Source organism: Polypterus senegalus, chromosome 10 (genome assembly GCF_016835505.1).
Source record: "Polypterus senegalus isolate Bchr_013 chromosome 10, ASM1683550v1, whole genome shotgun sequence".
In the NCBI taxonomy this organism is placed as follows: Eukaryota; Metazoa; Chordata; class Cladistia; order Polypteriformes; family Polypteridae; genus Polypterus; species Polypterus senegalus.
Genome location: NC_053163.1, coordinates 119012127 through 119029489, shown reverse-complemented (window position 1 = coordinate 119029489; position 17363 = coordinate 119012127). Strand labels below are relative to the sequence as shown.

Below are 17363 nucleotides of genomic sequence, written 5' to 3'. Positions count from 1 at the left end.
CATACCTGTGGAGTCAGTGTTGGAGCTAGACTTCTGTGTAGCTGGAGTTGCTGAAGAATCCATGGCAGATGACTGTTTTGTTGAAAGGGAAACAGCTGTAGCCAGTGATGTGGAGGACGTTGATGCATAATCAGTTTTAGTGCTGGATATTGATGAGGAAACACTCATAATGGTAGATGATGATGCAGAGGCAGCTTGTGAAACATCACTTTTAGTGCTGAATGTCAATTTGGAAGCAGTACTTGTGGAATCAGTGACAGCTGCAGGGTTTGATGTGGAAGTAGTTGATGTAGAGTCGGTTTTAGTGCTAATTGTCGATACTGAAGCAGTGGCTGATTTTGATGCAGATGATATGACAGAGTTACTAGTTGTAGTTGGTGTGGCTGTAGACTTTGTGGATGTAGATGATGAAATAGAAGGGAAAGTTGATTTTGTTGTAGGTGACTGACTTGTGGAAGAAGAAAATGATGCTGCAGTAATTGCTGAAGTAATTTTTGTGGGAATTAAAGTTGTTGTTGTGGTGGTTACACCTGAAAGAAAATAAAATTTGACATGCTATTTAGTATTAATTTAAACAAATAGTTGTCATCTATGAGAATTCTGCATTCATTTCTGCCTATACAAGGTAAGGTCCTGTCTATTAAACAATTGACTATTAAGATTTTAGCATGATGATTACAGTTAAATAAAACAAAATTTGATGTGCTATGTATCAGGTCAGCAAAACTGATATCATAAAACAATACTTATTAGTCTGCTCTATTTTTGTAAATATAATCACAAGTTTGCTCAGAAGAGTGCCAGTTACCAGAGTGCCTGGGGCCTAATGTCAATGATTGACGTTTGGGTCATTTAATCTGATCTCTGGCTGTAATTGCTGGCTTTGCAAGTAAATATGAGTGCTGAGCTGATCACTAAGTGGTAGTGTGCTGGCTCACACAGATGGAGGACTTGCTGTACAGGTCTGGAGATCATCAATATGTTGTGAGGGTGTTGGGAGGCACTAATGTATGTTTCACTTCAGAGTTACTTCAACTCTTACTCCCAAAAGAGCCTGACCTGCTTCAGGAAAGAAGTCAGGAATATGGAATCTGAATAGAGCCTGCTCAAAACCACGGTAGTTAAGACACCTGAAAGCAGCTGTGTAAAGAAAATTGATGGTGCTGAACATGGTCTCAGCTCTGGGATCGTTTTGTGGATACCAATTATAAGTGTAGTTTTTAAGTAGAACAAAGAGGAGGTGTCTTTTGCAATGTTAGCAAAAAGATCTCCAGATTTGACCAACAGGTTTCAACTAGGCAAACATATGGCAGTTGTGGCAACAGACAAAGGAAGTTTCGTGTGTAAGTGGAGGTCAGCATAACCATGTAAAATAATTCTCAGAGATGTTCTGGAGCACATTGAGGATATTTTGAACCCAGCTGTGTCTCTTCAGAGATAGAGGAGGATTCAATGTTAGTAGGATTGGTTGAAGTTGGATTCATTTGAGTAGCTAAGATTACTCCAGTAATTGAAAAGCTCCAAAGTGGCAAAACCACAGAGGTTGGTGAGAGCAAACAGGAAATGCTAAAAACCACTCATACCATGGATGTGTTTTAGCTGAAGTGCCTTTTAAATGCTGTGTGGAAGACAAGGACAGTGACTTGGAACTAACAGAACTGAGTGCTGGTTCTCAATTTTGAAAAGGGAACAAAAGATTTTGTGTTTTAATTACCAAAAATGACAGTCCTTGGACTCCCTGGGAAGGTCTTTACTGAGGCACTAGAACAGAAAATCTGTTTGATAGTTGAACATCAAATTCAAGAGCAAACAAGAAAAAGTAGATACTTTGTTGTTTTTCAACTAAAACTTGTGTCAGGTAAAGGATTTTTGCTTATTATGAAAAATAGCCTTTTATATGGAAATAAACAAATATTTAGCAAGAAACGATTCTTATTTTCCAGGTTTACCATTTCTGTTAAAAATGGAGCTACATATTTGCTTAACATCATCATAAATATTTATCACTTTAATCAAATACCATGTCTAAAAATTCATGAATTTGAAGTATCTTTAAACCCACCTGAACTAGGAGTAGTGATAGCAGGAAAGTCGCAATATCCTTTACTTGCATAATAAACCAGTTGTGCAGGACAAGGCATTAAATAGTAATTTCCGTCAAAACACTGTATGAAATAATGTGGATCGGCAGTGTTCTCATAGTGACCATTACTTCGGTTTGTGCAGAATTGATTGCTGGCAGCATTGCACTCATTGGGTCCTGAAATACAAAAAAGGTGTTCAATAACTGATTAATTAAAATTTTCACATGTAAACTTTTTTTCTTACAACTGTTTCAGTGTAAATTAGTTTTTATTTTATTTGGAATTCTTTTCAAAAGATTCAGAATGTGTTTAGCTTTAATAAGTAACAATTATCTCTGTGTTAAAGATGTGTTTTGTCTCAGCGACTATAGAGTGGAGACAATTATGGTCAAATGCTTAGAGAGAGACCTGTGCTGGGCGAATTAATACTATATTCTACATAATTTTAATAGCCCTTGACGTCATACAATCCTTACACGGATATAGTGTTTATAAATCTGTTATTAACATTTTTGTACCATTAAAGCTATCGCTAAACTCCTAGACTTGGAACATACCACCATACCTTGTAACTGATCTTTAGACTTCCCAACTGGCAGACTGTAAACACTATGTATAGGCTGTGATCTGAGGAAGGTCCAGACAGCTCCACCTATGCTCATCAACGTCTATAGGTGCATAATGGAGGCTGTACTAAGTGATTACATTAATCTGCTTAGTTCAGAATGTTAAACACCACTAAAGGTGGTGACATCAGCTCAGAATATTACTGGCGTACAACTCCCTTCTGTTTAGGACATACACTATATGAGACACACTATCTTAATAAAGGCTAACAGCATTATTAAAGTCCCTAGTCACCCTGCACAGTCAATTTTCTCTTTAGAATCATTAGTATAATCACAGCACTACATTCAGAGATAGTTTATGCCCACAGTGCACCAGGCTACTCAACAGATAAACATACTGACAGGCGTCCTTTGTTAGCAATGCGATTATGTCTGCAGGAGACATGCAGCTAAGAATTTCATTGTATTATGCACAAGTGAAAATAAATTTAAACTAGAACTTGAAGAAGAAGTCATTGCCAGAAACATGGAAATCATTTTATATCAATTAATCCACAATAATAAACAATGGTGTTATATTATTACATGTGTTTAATAGTTTTAATAATAAAAGGAAAGGTTTGTTTACAATAATATTGTTGCAGTTCTTACAGAAAACATTCACAAGAGCATGAGTTCCTTGGTGGATACAGCTCTAACTCTGATTATATATTTTATTACACAGTAGCACCATTACCCCTCTGTTATTCATTCTTTATATTCTAGTTGAAATATCCTATCTAGGTTGGGGCTCATCACCTGTCTGATACAGCCTCACATCTAAATCTGTTTCTTTCTTCATTCTTATCCGTTTTTATAAGATAATATTCAGCACAAACTTGTCCCCATCATTTGGTTTCTAGTTTCTGCTCTCATATTTATATGTAGATACTGTAAACACACCTCCAGGTGAACGTTTCAATGTTTAATTTATCTTACATTTAAGTAAGAGCTTCTGTGGTGGGCTGGTGTCCTGCCCAGGGGTTGTTTCCTGCCTTGCGCCCTGTGTTGGCTGGGATTGGCTCCAGCAGACCCCCATGACCCTTTATTTAGGATATAGCTGGTTGGATAATGGATGGAGGTAAGAACTTTCTAAGCTGTATCTTTGTTTGTTAGGAGTCTGCTTCTGTTCATGCTCATTAATGTTACTATCTAGTACTTTAATGTAAAGTATTAAACCTGCCTGTCTTAAGTGTCATTCCTCTCCATTAACTCCATGTTTTAGCAGGCTTTGGTTAACCTGTACATCTAGCTTCTGAACACATGCTCTCTGGTAGAAATACAGCTCATCCTGATAAAACAAATGCCATATTATACCTATTTAATGGTCTTATTTCGGCTGTTTTATACTGAGGAATGCAACGTATAGAGAAAACTTTCCAGAATTCCATTTTGTCTCTTTTACCCTGCTGTTGTCACCTAGGGCTTCAAATTTACCTTGCTTAATGACTTCCTACCTTTATTTTTGTCATTATTTTTAAGTTTGAAAAATACAAACTGGTACATTCCTGCTCTTACCTGCTGTTTACTCTCTTCCTCTAGACTACACAGCTAATAGCAAAATTTGAGACTGTCTGTTTTTTGTTCATTTTGATCCACCTAATAACCTGAATATTCCAGAAATATCTAAATAACTTGAAGAAAGTGCTCTCCTTTTAGTTTTGGGGTGAAGAAATTGTAAAAGATACAACTCCTGGGGCCTCATGCATAACGCCGTGAGTAGAACTCACACTATAACATGACGTAAGCACAAAAGACGAAATGTGCTTATGCACAGAAATATCCAGATGTATAAATCTGTGCATTAGCCAGCTTCCGCGTTCTTCCGCTGCATAAATCCCGATCAGCATGAAAAGTAACGCTCGTGAACGCCCCTGCTGTTCTGCCCTGTCTCCTCCCAGAATTACGCCTCTTCAAATATCTAAATCAATATAAATAGCCCTTAAGCTCAGCGTTCTGTGAAAAGACAATGGCAAAAGCACTGGGGAAAATATAAGAATTTCAAAAAAATTTGTACCATTTGTTGGTTTAAACAGTAGTATAATCAACAAAAGGAAGTTGATCGAGTGACAGAATGTTGGAGAAACTTGAAAGCTCAAGTTCACAAAGTCGCACAGTGCCAAAATAAAAAAAATGTCAGATATCAAAGTCGCTGTGAAAAGGCGAGTCATAGCCCACCATCTGAGTGTCATATGAAAGCCTATTAGGGTACAGAGAAAAAAAAGGCATACAGTGTGAAAAAAGCACGAAATGTCAACTTTAATCTTGAAATTTTCACTTTAATCATGTAGTTTATTTTGTCATTAAAGTAGAACATCATAAACTTCATCTTAAAATCGTTTAATTTACTAGTTTCTCAAATCCTATAGTAACTAAAGTAGCACGTTTAAAGCTTTTTTTTGTATTTGATATTCTATGTGCTCTATGTGTGTGAATCACTGCGTGATTCTAAAACGGGCTTTCTCTTCGTCCATCAGGACACAGAATACATTGCATTCGTGAAATTATAACTCTCTGAATGATTAAAATGCTGAGAAGTATACGTGATATTTTCATGATGACAGGAGTTAAAGCATGTTATTAAACATGGGAACACAGTGGGGCAGTGATTATTCATGTCTCTACAGAAGATGCCTGTTGCACCATGCGTGACCTGCGATGAAATGCTTTATTACAGAAGTACTGTCTTTTTCAAACATACTAACCTTCCAAATATATATAATCAGCTCTGTAATGGACGTTAAACCATCTGTAAGCTTAGAATGCTGATTCTTCAAAACTTTTAAGGAACTTTGAAATATCTTCATAGTACATGTTTAATTATTCTATCCATCTATCCTTCCAGTGTCGTGCCTGTCCCAGTAGGAATACAGCGCGAGGCAGGAACAATCTGTAAACAGAGTGCCAGCTCCTCGCTAGCACTGCAGCACCATGTCCTCACATGTTTAATTATTAACAATACAGATTATTTAAATGAAGTTAAAGTTTTATCTGTAAAATATAATAAACATATTTTACTGCATTTCATCTTAAAAATGATGTTTTCATCATATGTAAATACGCAGGCTGTGCAATGTTATAATTGTATCGCAAGTTTACAGTGAGGTAATTGTACTTATAAGTACAAAGCGTTCTACAAGAAGCACTTGGACTGATTGAGTGCATGTATAGTTCTTGGGATGAAACTGTTTGTGAACTGTGAGGTCCGAACAGGAAAGGCTCTGAAGCGTTGGTCGGATGAGACCAGTTCAAATACCAAATTGCTGAGACAGCGTGTGCTTGATGCTGTATACTGATAATTCTCTTTCTGATCAGCTGCTGCTGTCATTCACACTCAGATACAGTGATATAAATACTCCGAGTGGTGCAGTGAGAGTAATATGGAAAAAGATGATCCGATGTAGCAACCCCTAACAGGAGCAGCTGAAAGAAGAAGAAGAAGGTGCAGTGAGAGTAACAACGCTAAAGCAGCTATGGTATTTAGAATAGTTTGACCATCCTGTGGATCATTATATTGTTACAGGTTAATTACAATTAGATGCCTTAAACTAATAAACAATATGCGGTTAATTTCAGTCTATTTATAAAGCCGTGTCAGGGATGTGAATCTGAAAAAGAAAGGGTAACCACACAGGAACAGTAGCACTGCTTTGACGCTGGGTGCCGCCACTCTGTAAAACCGAGCGGAGAACTTGCGCACGACAGGGTATGAGGTACCGTGGAAATGTGCGTGGCTTTACACCAAGTTTAGATTTTATACATCACAATTTGAACGTGTAAACATTCTTACACAACATTTCTGTGCATACGCATCATTTATACATGAGGCCCCTGGTCTGTGCTTATATCCATACCTGATTCATCTGCATCCACAACATTGAGCTAGAATCTCCTAATACAATACAACTGTTGTAAAGATTATGTCCCTGGAAGATATGTGGGGGAATTCCTGCAATTCTTTAATGGAAAGTAATCTCATCATCCTTTCCTTAAATTCATAAAAGTTGAAGTCGAAGTACTCAAAAAGCTGAAACACCTCTCTCAAATATAGCATCTTTGGGAAACATTGCAGAGACTCTGACATTTATGGAGGAAAACCATCCTATTACTTTTTAATAAAAAAGAATGCAGTTTTATCAACAGCCAACTCGAATTTCACCCAACTAGCACCTCTCCCCTTTAGTTTAAATTCTCATTAATCTCAATATTTCTAGCCTTTGTTCCTTATATACACTAGGGGTCTTTTCCCCCTGCTCGCTTGCCAACTCCCAGGCCTGTGCTACATACTAGCACCTTTGCGGTTCTGCCATTCACGTATGGGGATGCGGATGTACAATTTAAACAGATTTTTATTTTCATGGGAATTGTTACATATTGTATGCATAAAAGAACTAACTATTTTACATTACAGCAAGTAATTACCCATAGTAATAAATAGTAAAACGTAATAATTTGAAAGTAAATTATATTTCATGTTGCGTTAGAGTTATTCATTGAGTAATACGATTTTGTTCTGTTATGCTTTGAAATTAACATGCAAATACTTTTTAAACTTACACTTTTACTGTAAAACTTCAGTAAACACTATTTTTTTTATTAAATTTTCGGCAATAGCGCCTTGAATTGTGATTCTGTGTTTGCACTTTCATTATGACAATGTAACATTTAGCTGCCCATGATTGAATTTCGTTTCTTTCTCTCTACAAAATAAAATGACTTTTTCGAATGTTTAAACCTGAGATGTGTTACTTGTCTTTGCAAAAGCTATTCTGACGGCAAACTGTTAACATTTTAATACGAATGGCATATTAAGATATCCTTTGTTGTCTAAGATTTCCTACATTATATCCTTCTTTCTACAGTAATTCATAGAATTTGGAATTCGGAAAACTGGATGGTGTTAACGGTTGTAGATATTCTTCGGGATATTGTAAATATCTGTTTCAGCATAGTCTATTGATACACATTTAACCAATTTAATTTGTTTGACTTCATCGTTTCTTGGTGCTAGGATTGCCTGTGTACTCATTTTTTCTGTTGATAACCCGTGTGCGTGGTTGGATATGGTTGAGAGGAGGGCTTGACTGAAAATCTCAAGTTTTGTGGGACTTGAAAAAATCTCTTCAAAAGGTTTTGTCTCGTCACAGGATTTTTTAAAAATAATTGTATATAATATATAAAATATAATTATATATAATATATGTAATATTATATAATAGAGATATATATTAACTGGGAAAAGACTTTTTAGAAGTCTCAGTGTAACTACTCAATGATCAGCTTACTTCTTAACTCTTTCAGCGCAGGTACTTCACAGGCCTCTTGCTCCTGTTTTACTCATCCACATTAACTCTTTCACTGCTCCTTCATACTTACCTGTATATATCCTTCTGCTGTTTTCTATGGAAAAATGAACTAAACTCACACAAACGTTCACACTCCATTAGCCTTAAGCTCATGCACTGATTCCAAAAACTGACCTTTTATTACTAAAACATAAGTGTTACTTCTATGCAGATTAAAAAAAATCCAAAATAAAAGTTGTTCAGGGCAAAAACTCCTTTACAGTGAATAACAGCAGCAAAAAAGGAAACACATTTCCGAAGTTGTGGAATGATCTGCCTACTCATATAAGAGAATTCTCTTCTGTCTCAGCTTTTAAATCCTGGCTGAAGACCCATTACTTTAGTTAAGCATACCCTGACTAAAGCTATTGATCAGCTGTGCATAATGCGTATTTGATTGTTAGTCATTTGCACAACATTATAAACAATACAATGTTTATAAGGGTGGGATAGTGGTGCAGCAGTAGTCCTGCGGCCTTGCAGTAAGGAGACCAGTCCTTGCTGCACTGAGTTTGCATGTTCTCCTTCTGTCTGTGTGGGTTTCCTTTTGGTGCTCTGGTTACCTCCCACTGTCCAGACACATGCAAGTTAGGCAAACTGGTGACATTAAGTTGGTTCATCTGTGTTTGGTGTGTGCGTGTGGGTGTTGTCTTGTGATAGACTAGTGCCCTGTACAGGGCTTCTTCCTGCCTTGTGCCCTATGCTGGCTGGGATGGGCTTCAGCCCACACCCTGCAGCAAAACCTGGTCTGCATTTTGCAGGTTAGAAAATTATATGACATTATTTATAAACAGTTACTAGTCCTCCTCTGTTCTGCTTCTTCTCTCGGTATTTTGATGTGGCATTTGGTACCTCTGCTCAACTGCCAAGCTGCCCCCCTGTCCATTGAAAGGTAATCTCAGATAATGAGAGCATTGGAGTCACTTAATGGAAAGATTCTGTTATCAGATTGGGTGTCCCATCACAGACTCTACTATAAAATGTCCAGGAGATGGTAGGCAGCTAGTTGGCGGAGGTCTCCAGAATTCTGATTGTGTCTGACTTTGTCTATTATGCCAGACCATGGACAGGAAGGCTGCTGACTGGAGTTTTATTTTTCCTCTCCTCCATTGTCAGCTGGTTATAGTCCAGCAGTTAATTAATGGACAGATATTGTTGATTTCCATGTATGTTAGTCAGTTTCCACTTGGCTTTATGTGTGTGTTAACAAATCTATGTCTTTATCTTTGCTACTTTAGTAATTAGTAAAATGTATTATTTAATTTTACCTGAGAAATTGTCACATCAATCTGCACCTCCATTCAACAAAGAGTGCTATACAGAATATAAAATTAATTGATTTGAACTTTACAGAAACACAAGCTCCAAAAACTTACAAAGCTCAGAAAGGCTGCAACAAAACCAAAATCTGCCTTAGCAAAGGTAAATTCCAAATTTAAATGAATACTGTTTGAGCTATAATAATTATGCAAGGTGTGTAGTCTGGCTGTCAAGGAGTAACAGATAATATTCCAATGCAGGCTTGTTGAGCAAGCCATGTAGATTTCCATGATTTAATAGTAAGTCACAGTGAATGGCAAACTTTTGGCAGAATGAAGCTGCCAATTTCTCAGATTTTAACAGTGCAGCTTCTTCTTTATGTCCTTTCAAACTTTCTAATAGGCTAAATCCTGCCATTAATTTGGCTCACTGCCAAAATAAATCATGTGACTCTGTAACAGGATGTGTTAATTTTTCTCTTTATCAAAGTCATTTACTTGGAATATGAAACAATCATTTTACTTAAATTATATTAAATGTTCACCCTTTATAAATAATAATCTTTAACTAGCAAAAATGTAATACAAACATCTTTAATATAAAGATAAAAAAAGGTTTTCAGACTTACTTACCCAAGAGTAGTGATGATAGGATAAATACAATTATTTGAAGAACAACATGATAAAATCTTGATGGTGACATTGCCATTCCCAGTAGTGCAATATGAAGAGATGTGTGTCTCTCACCAGAGGGTATTTTAAGATGTGGCTGAATTTTGAAAGTCACATTTTATAACTGCTGATATATTCCATTAATGTTGCAACATTTCACATTCTTTCAATAACTACTGTACAATATGCGCAGGCAAACATATAACTCACGCCTCCAGGAAATACATTATAATTACATTCTCAGGATCCACCGTCAGCATGTGATGGGCTGGGTAGCACTTCTAGTTCTCCTATCTCCTGGTCCTTCATGTGAATTGAAACATCTGTGTGAGCTTTGACAAAGATTCTACCATCCCTTAAAGATCTGAGGTAAAATAAAATGCACTGCTTTACTGCTGCCTTACAGGCTGTCTCAGTGGTAACACAAATTATTTAGAAAATCAGCTAGTGAATCATCCATTCATTAACAATTGTTCTATCCATTATTAATCTATTTTCAGGGTCATCACTCCAGTATCTATCCCAGCAACATCAGGTACAAGGCAGCTCTGTATTCCCATTTTGAAAAGAAGCTGAGGAAAAGAGAACAGAGCAGAACTACTGCTTGAAAACAACACACAAATCACATTTTCCCCTACAAAGTAATCAGGGATACGCCTTTCTTCAGCATTCAAAGTATTGATTCATCCATTCATTTTCTTATCCTACTCAATCCAATTTAAGGGTTGCAGGGGTCAGAGCCCATCCACACAGTGTCAGGATTAAAACAGAAGCCATCTCTGAATGGGGTCCCAGTCCATCTCAAAGATCATACTGGCACATACAGTGGTGGTTGAAAGTTTTTTGCCATTCATAAATATGTAATATTCGATCATTTTCCTCAATAGGTAAATGACCAAGTGTAATATTATTGTCTCATTTGTTTGACTTTATCTACTATTAGGACTTGAGTTAAAATATTTATATATGCAAAAATATAGAAAATTCTAAAGGGTTCACAAACTTTCAAGCACCCCTGTAACCCAAGGCCCTCATAAGCCTCACCAGGTCATCATAAATGGGTGGCAGATGAAAGAAAAAAAACATACACACATTTTGAGAACTACAAATCTCCATGCGGACAGCACCCAAACCAGAATGCAAACCTGGGGTTCTGGAATTGTAAAGTTGTGCTACTAGCCATTCCACTGTCCAGCAATAAATCAACATTACATAGAGCTTTACAAAGGAAATAATTATAATTATGGTCTGTCAACTGTACTAATTGCTCAGTACAATCAACATTATAATTAGTAATAGAGACAAAATTACCTTTAAAATTATTAACTTTTGGTAAAGCTTTTATAGCAAGCATTTCAATGTTCAGTAAATTGTAACCTGCTTATCTAACAAGGGTTTATAGTTAGGACATTGCCATTATGCAGTAACCCTTTAAGTTTATTAGTGAGTATGGAGTTACAAGGATATCAGAAGATGTTGGTTGGAACTCTAGACTGGCATCCCTGATATGATTATAGACTAGTTCGTGTCCCAGAATAAGGGACCAAAATTGACTTCTGAGGAACTACTGTGCTGGGCTTTTAAAGAACCTACTAGCTATAAAGTCGGTGAGCGTGGAGTTGGGAGGTTGATTGGGACAAGGGCTCAAATGGCAAGAGGAAGTGAAGAGGACCAACCACCTCATGCATCACTTAGGGGTTGCTTTGTGTATAGGTAAGTAATGAGTGCGTAGAGCTTTGTTATTTGACCCTTTTTATTATTGTGTAGTCATTCCTATCATAATTTTTCCTTCAATTTTAATAAATAAATTCCTGCTACTTTTCTGGCCTCCTGAATAATTATTTTGGTTTGGGGAAGGCTTGTAAACACCTCCTACAGTCCAGAAAGGTGGTGTCATTTCCATGCCAGTCATTAGAATAATCTACTTCAACTCATAAATGAAAAGACATTACTTAAAAGGCAAAAAACAATGGATGGGAAAATCAAGAACAACAGCATCATGAAAAATGTTAGAAGGGAGTATTAGAGAGTAGAAATTAAAAAGCTGGGTAAGCTTTTAGCAAGAGTTGCACTGTGATTTTGGAAAAGTATGATGACCACTATCGAAGGATCAAAATAGCATACTCACCAATCTCCTCCTCATGAAATACATTCAGCTTTATTTCTCTTGCACTCAGATTTTTTTTCTGTTTCCATTAATTTTTCAGTTCCAAAGATGCCTTTCACTATATTGAACTATATATTTGAATAAGGCCTTACTCAGACTGTAATCGTGCAAACTCAGCAAACCAAAGTATGGATCCCAAAGCCAGACATGCCAGTCGTTTCATCAAGTCTTTTCTTTCCATTGAAGAATAACAAATGGTCAGTTCTCTCTTTTAAATTCATTTTATTTTCCTTTTGCAGCATGTGACAGCATGTGTCTTCTTGCCTTCATTCAGATCTTCTCGGGGTTAAGAAGCTATGCGGCACTTACAATCATCCTTCTGGGATATGTTCTAGATGATTCACAACCTGAAAAGAGAACAAAACTAGCTGTTTGGTTGTCTAAGGTCTCTGCATCCTTTTCATTGCTTCCTCTTATAATGTAGATGAATGGAGTAAAGAAAATTAAATAGACTACAGAAAATGTGCACTGGCATTTTATTAAAATTTTCAATCTCTCAATACCTCATTTATATACTAAGGATAGGTTTTGGAAAAAGAGTTGTTATGTTATAAGAAGGCATTGTATAACATGTCAATTATGCTTGCTGTAGTTTTTCTATACTCAACCCTGGGAGATCACTTTACCTTCTGTTTCTTTTTTACCTCTTAATCAGAGTCAATCAAACTTAATCAAGTGCTATGGGACTTTATTTATCCAACCATCCATTTTTCAACCCGCTGAATCCGAACACAGGGTCACGGGGGTCTGCCGGAGCCAATCCCAGCCAACACAGGGCATAAGGCAGGAAGCAATCCCGGGCAGGGTGCCAATCCACCGCAGGGCTTTATTTATGTAACTATTTATGTAATTATTTATTTACCGAGCGTACATAAAAGGTCACATTTCTCCTGGGGACAAATAAAGATTGATCTATCTATCTATCTATCTATCTATCTATCTATCTATCTATCTATCTATCTATCTATCTATCTATCTATCTGTCTGTCTGTCTGTCTGTCTGTCTTTTTATCTTCTTGTGTTTAAGTTAGATTTACTTAAGATAACTTGTTCCTGCTTTTGAGCACTATGGTAAATCAGATGCCGACATATACCGTGGAAGTGTCTGCTAATTCAAGGCAGAATAATCAAGTATCGAAAACCCCTTCTCTGTGTTGTGATGATGTAAAATTTGTAATATAGGATATTTTAAGTCTGTTAACTTATGATTGCATCCATGAAACAGAATGATTCTGCATGTTCAATGAGGAAGGAAAGAATATTCAGTTTCCCTGTAATAGGGAATTTACCTTTTTGAAAAATTTTTCCCATATAAAAATGTGTTCCTCTTGTATATTTTCATGTACCTATTATTCTATCATTTTTATTGCAATAGAACATTTTTTGTTATATTTTTGTTTTTTACCCAATGATTTAGTGGTTGTGTATTTTAATCTGCAGTATATATTATTAATATATTCTTTAAACGTCTTCAAAGTATTTTCTTCTTTAGTGTGTTTATAGTTTTCCTGTGATTTAAATTTTTTTTTATATTATCAGCCTGCTCCACACCATATGTAAATTTATTCTTGCAGGTCTCACTGCAGTGGTAATCAACAATTAACCCTTCATCCTCAAAGCTCCAACCATAATAATACATTTATTGATATTAACATAATTATATTTGAAAGCACCTTTCAAAATGCCCAAGAACACTATACATTAGTATTAAATATTAAAACATATCATTATACAGTGCAATTTGCATACATAGTGTAGTTAACATAGTGTAGCATTCCATAACCGTGGTTGCGATACGCTAAGTGCTCTATCACCCCTCGTACGTAATCTGCAGAGCCAGACGGTTAGCAGCATAGAGTCAGAGGAGCAAAGTGAGCGTGATCGAACATATGGAGTTAGTAAGGAAAACAGATAAGGTGGGACCAAACCATAAAGGGCCTTAAGACCTAGTTGAGAAATTTATGTTGGATGAGAAAAAGTTAACCAATGTCATTTTTGAAGTTTAGGAGTAATATACTTCCAGGTTTTTAAATGTGTAACTGCTGCTAATTTTGGACATACTGCATTTATGTGGATTTGTTACTCTAATTCTAAAAATGTCCTAATAAAAACAAAAGTTAAAATAGCTCAGCTAAAGCCTCTGGTCAAAACCAGGTATGATTATGAACAGATAGGTACAGTAGACAGCAGATACAAATGATAGAACTGCTGGGTTCATCTATTTCTGTTATTTATGAAGGATCATATACAATGTCCCCAGGCAAAAATGAAGGAATCTATTCATTTCACAAAGCTATTACTGATCTTCATTGATGCATGGAGTGATGAAGACAAACAGGCCACAGCATTTCAGAGATTACTTTTCCCCAAACAGTTGTTTTCTGTTTTTCTCTAAATTTGACAATTGACAGTTTCCTTCTTTGCATTATGTGTATGTGACGACTTACAAAGCAATGAAGACAGGGATTGTGGGACTGAATCTCACTTGAAGGTACAGAAAAGGAACGCCAAAGTCAGGAAAAGGCCTCCAAAATGATCTACGCACTACACTTTTCTGCTAGGAGATGCTAAAGTCTTATACTGTATATCATGAAGTAACATTTTGTTCAGCCTCAGGTTTTGTTCTGATTTAGTGAACTGATATTGACATTGAGGTGAACGCTGTATTGACCCTGCTTACCTTCAGGCAGCTTGGAAAGATCTCAGTGTTTAACATAATACAGAACAATGACTTCCAGGGTTGTTAGCAGAGCATGACACAGTGTTTTGCCCGAGAGAGATCAGGTATGAAGCTATACATAATTTTATTTAACAAATAGTAGAGAAAAAGGGAGAAAAACAAAAAACCTCCAGAGGTTTGCAGACTGAGGAGATAAAGAAGAAGGGTAATCCACAGTGGACTAATACAATGTCCCAGTGGTGTGTGCTACTGAACCAAACTTCCAGGAGACCTTAAGTTCAAATCTGACCCATTCAATGTCTGTGTAGAGATTCCCTGTGCCTGAGTATATTCCAGTATATAGAAACAACACAGGCACTTTTACAACAAATAACTGCCATTGGCCTTTGTCATAGACAACTGGGGTTCTGAAAAAACTAAAAGGACCAGAAAGTCCCAAAAATAGCTTCCGGGCCACGAGGGGGCAACGGCCCTGGAGCAGGAGAGGACCAGGGGAGAAGAACAAAGAGCTTCTGGCCTGTTGGGACCCGAGGCCACCACCAGGGGGCGCCTCAAGCCTCGTAGGACTCGTAAATAGTTACTTCCGCCACACTTGGCAAGATGGCGGAGGACCTGCCAGGGACGCCCTGAGTGCTTCCGGGGCAAAGGGCAGCACTTCCGCCACACCAGGAAGTGCTGCCGAAAGGACGTCATCAGACACCTGGAGCACATCCGGGCAGGAGTAAAAGGCGCCGCCTTCCAGCAATCTGGGAGCCAGAGTTGGGAGTGGAAGTAGGACAAAGCTCCCAGGAGGAGACAAGCAGCCAAGGATTGAGAGAGAAAGAACTTTATTGGGGTGATTATTGCTTTGTGCATTGTGTGTTGGTGTTCAGGACTTTACTCCTGTGATTATTGATGAATAATAAACGTGTGATTTTTATAAAGATGTGGTCTCCGACTGGTGGTGTCCGGGCAAATATCACACCTTGTATGAGTGAGAGTCTACATGTTATTTAGTGTACCCTGTGATGAACTGATGCCACGTTCTTAAATTGATCCCAATGCTGGATTCTTCTGTGATCATGCATTTTGGCCTTGTATGACTAAATGTACACAGATGGTCCCTGCCTTGTACACAGTGCTATTGGGATATGATCTGGTCTACTCCAAAATGTGTTATGAATATTCAACAAACAAATGGATAGATGATAGATGGATGGATGGATGGGATTGTACTACCTTAAAAAAACTGTTTGCCAGATAGCCACCTAGTCCCATTTCTGACTATATGTAGTTGGGGGCATAGGTACCCAAAGCTGAAAGCACCCAAGCACCTGTCCTGGCACACCCATTTTTGCAAATATTTTTTGCATATAACACTCAGTATTCAGGTTTGAGCTACTGGTGGTTCTTGAGAAACCAATAAACTGGTAATGGTTTAGGTAAAATATCAAGTGGAACAGACAATAATGCAACATGAACAACTAGGCGAACATAAAATAATTGGATTTCACCTTAAGTTGTTAAGGCTAAGGCTGAAACAGCATCCCTGACATTAGAAAGCGGATCGTTCTAATAAGATAGACATGCTGGGGTATAGGCAAGTGTGGAAAATACAGTGGTGGCAGTAGCTGCTAGTTTCCCCACCATCCAGTTTGATAGCAGTCCACAAACCCTTTGCACAAATAGATTTTTTTAAAAATGTGATGAAAGTTTTTGCTTTACTCTTCTGTCAAAAATTAAACTTGATTTTTAGTTTAATACCATTCTGCTGTGTTTTAAATTAGACAACATCTTTCCAGAAGTTTCTTATAAATCAATAAAAGTTCTGATGTGTAGCCACTGGTGTGAATGATAAGGTATGAACAGGTGCCTTTCATTCATACTGTCACAAAGAAGTGTTAGGACTGAAAATAAGTACACTAAAATAAATAATTGTTTTAATTAAAAAAAAATAATGCAAAGCAAGTTGATGTAATGGAAAAAAAAACAAACTTCTTTCAGGAGTGGTTAGATATGTAGCTGAGCGGGTTGCCAGTTGTAAGACTGGCTGTTTTAAAAATATATTGTTTTTGAGGATGATGGTTTCCATGCCTCCTCTATTGCCTAAAAGAATTTTGCTTATTATAGGAATTATAAAATGTGGCTCCACATACTGTTTGCATGTATAAATATATTCAAAAGCTTCAACAACATTTAGATGAGTTATTAATTCACTACTTTACAAGCTACGTGAGCTGCATAGCAATAGTATTCAATTTTGTGAACTGTTGACTCTGCTTTTGGCTGGGGCGATGGACTTTATAATTGTTTTTTAGAATACACATACTGCTGTACGTGACACACAAATACAGGTGTGAGAAAAATGGGTCAATGTTATCATATTGCACCTGCAATTTACTGGAAAAGGGTTGATGGTTTTATACCTTATTTTTAATTTTTATAATCAATTTGACTCTGAACTATGAAAGGAAATGTGTCTCTTTTGTTCACCGGGTGGTACTGTAAAATATGTCATATGTCATTTTAAAAACAATTTTTCTTAATGTTAAGTATAGACGGAATTCAT

At 36.9% G+C, this 17363-nt stretch overlaps 1 protein-coding gene across 5 annotated transcripts in view; it reads right to left on the bottom strand.

Moving 5' to 3' along the window:
* Positions 1-10104, bottom strand: part of LOC120537492 (serine-rich adhesin for platelets-like) — a 41793-nt gene extending 31689 nt beyond the window's left edge. For 2 of the 5 annotated variants that reach the window (XM_039766470.1, XM_039766467.1), the window contains exons 1-3: positions 9930-10104; positions 2063-2260; positions 6-530 (exon numbers count right to left, since the gene is read on the bottom strand). In XM_039766470.1, the coding sequence (XP_039622404.1) occupies positions 6-530; positions 2063-2260; positions 9930-10005 (799 nt within the window). In that variant the 5' untranslated portion in view covers positions 10006-10104. The remainder of the gene's footprint in view (positions 1-5; positions 531-2062; positions 2261-9929) is intronic. The other 3 variants (XM_039766465.1, XM_039766468.1, XM_039766469.1) reach the window with 2 other exon arrangements.
* Positions 10105-17363: the final 7259 nt, after the last annotated feature.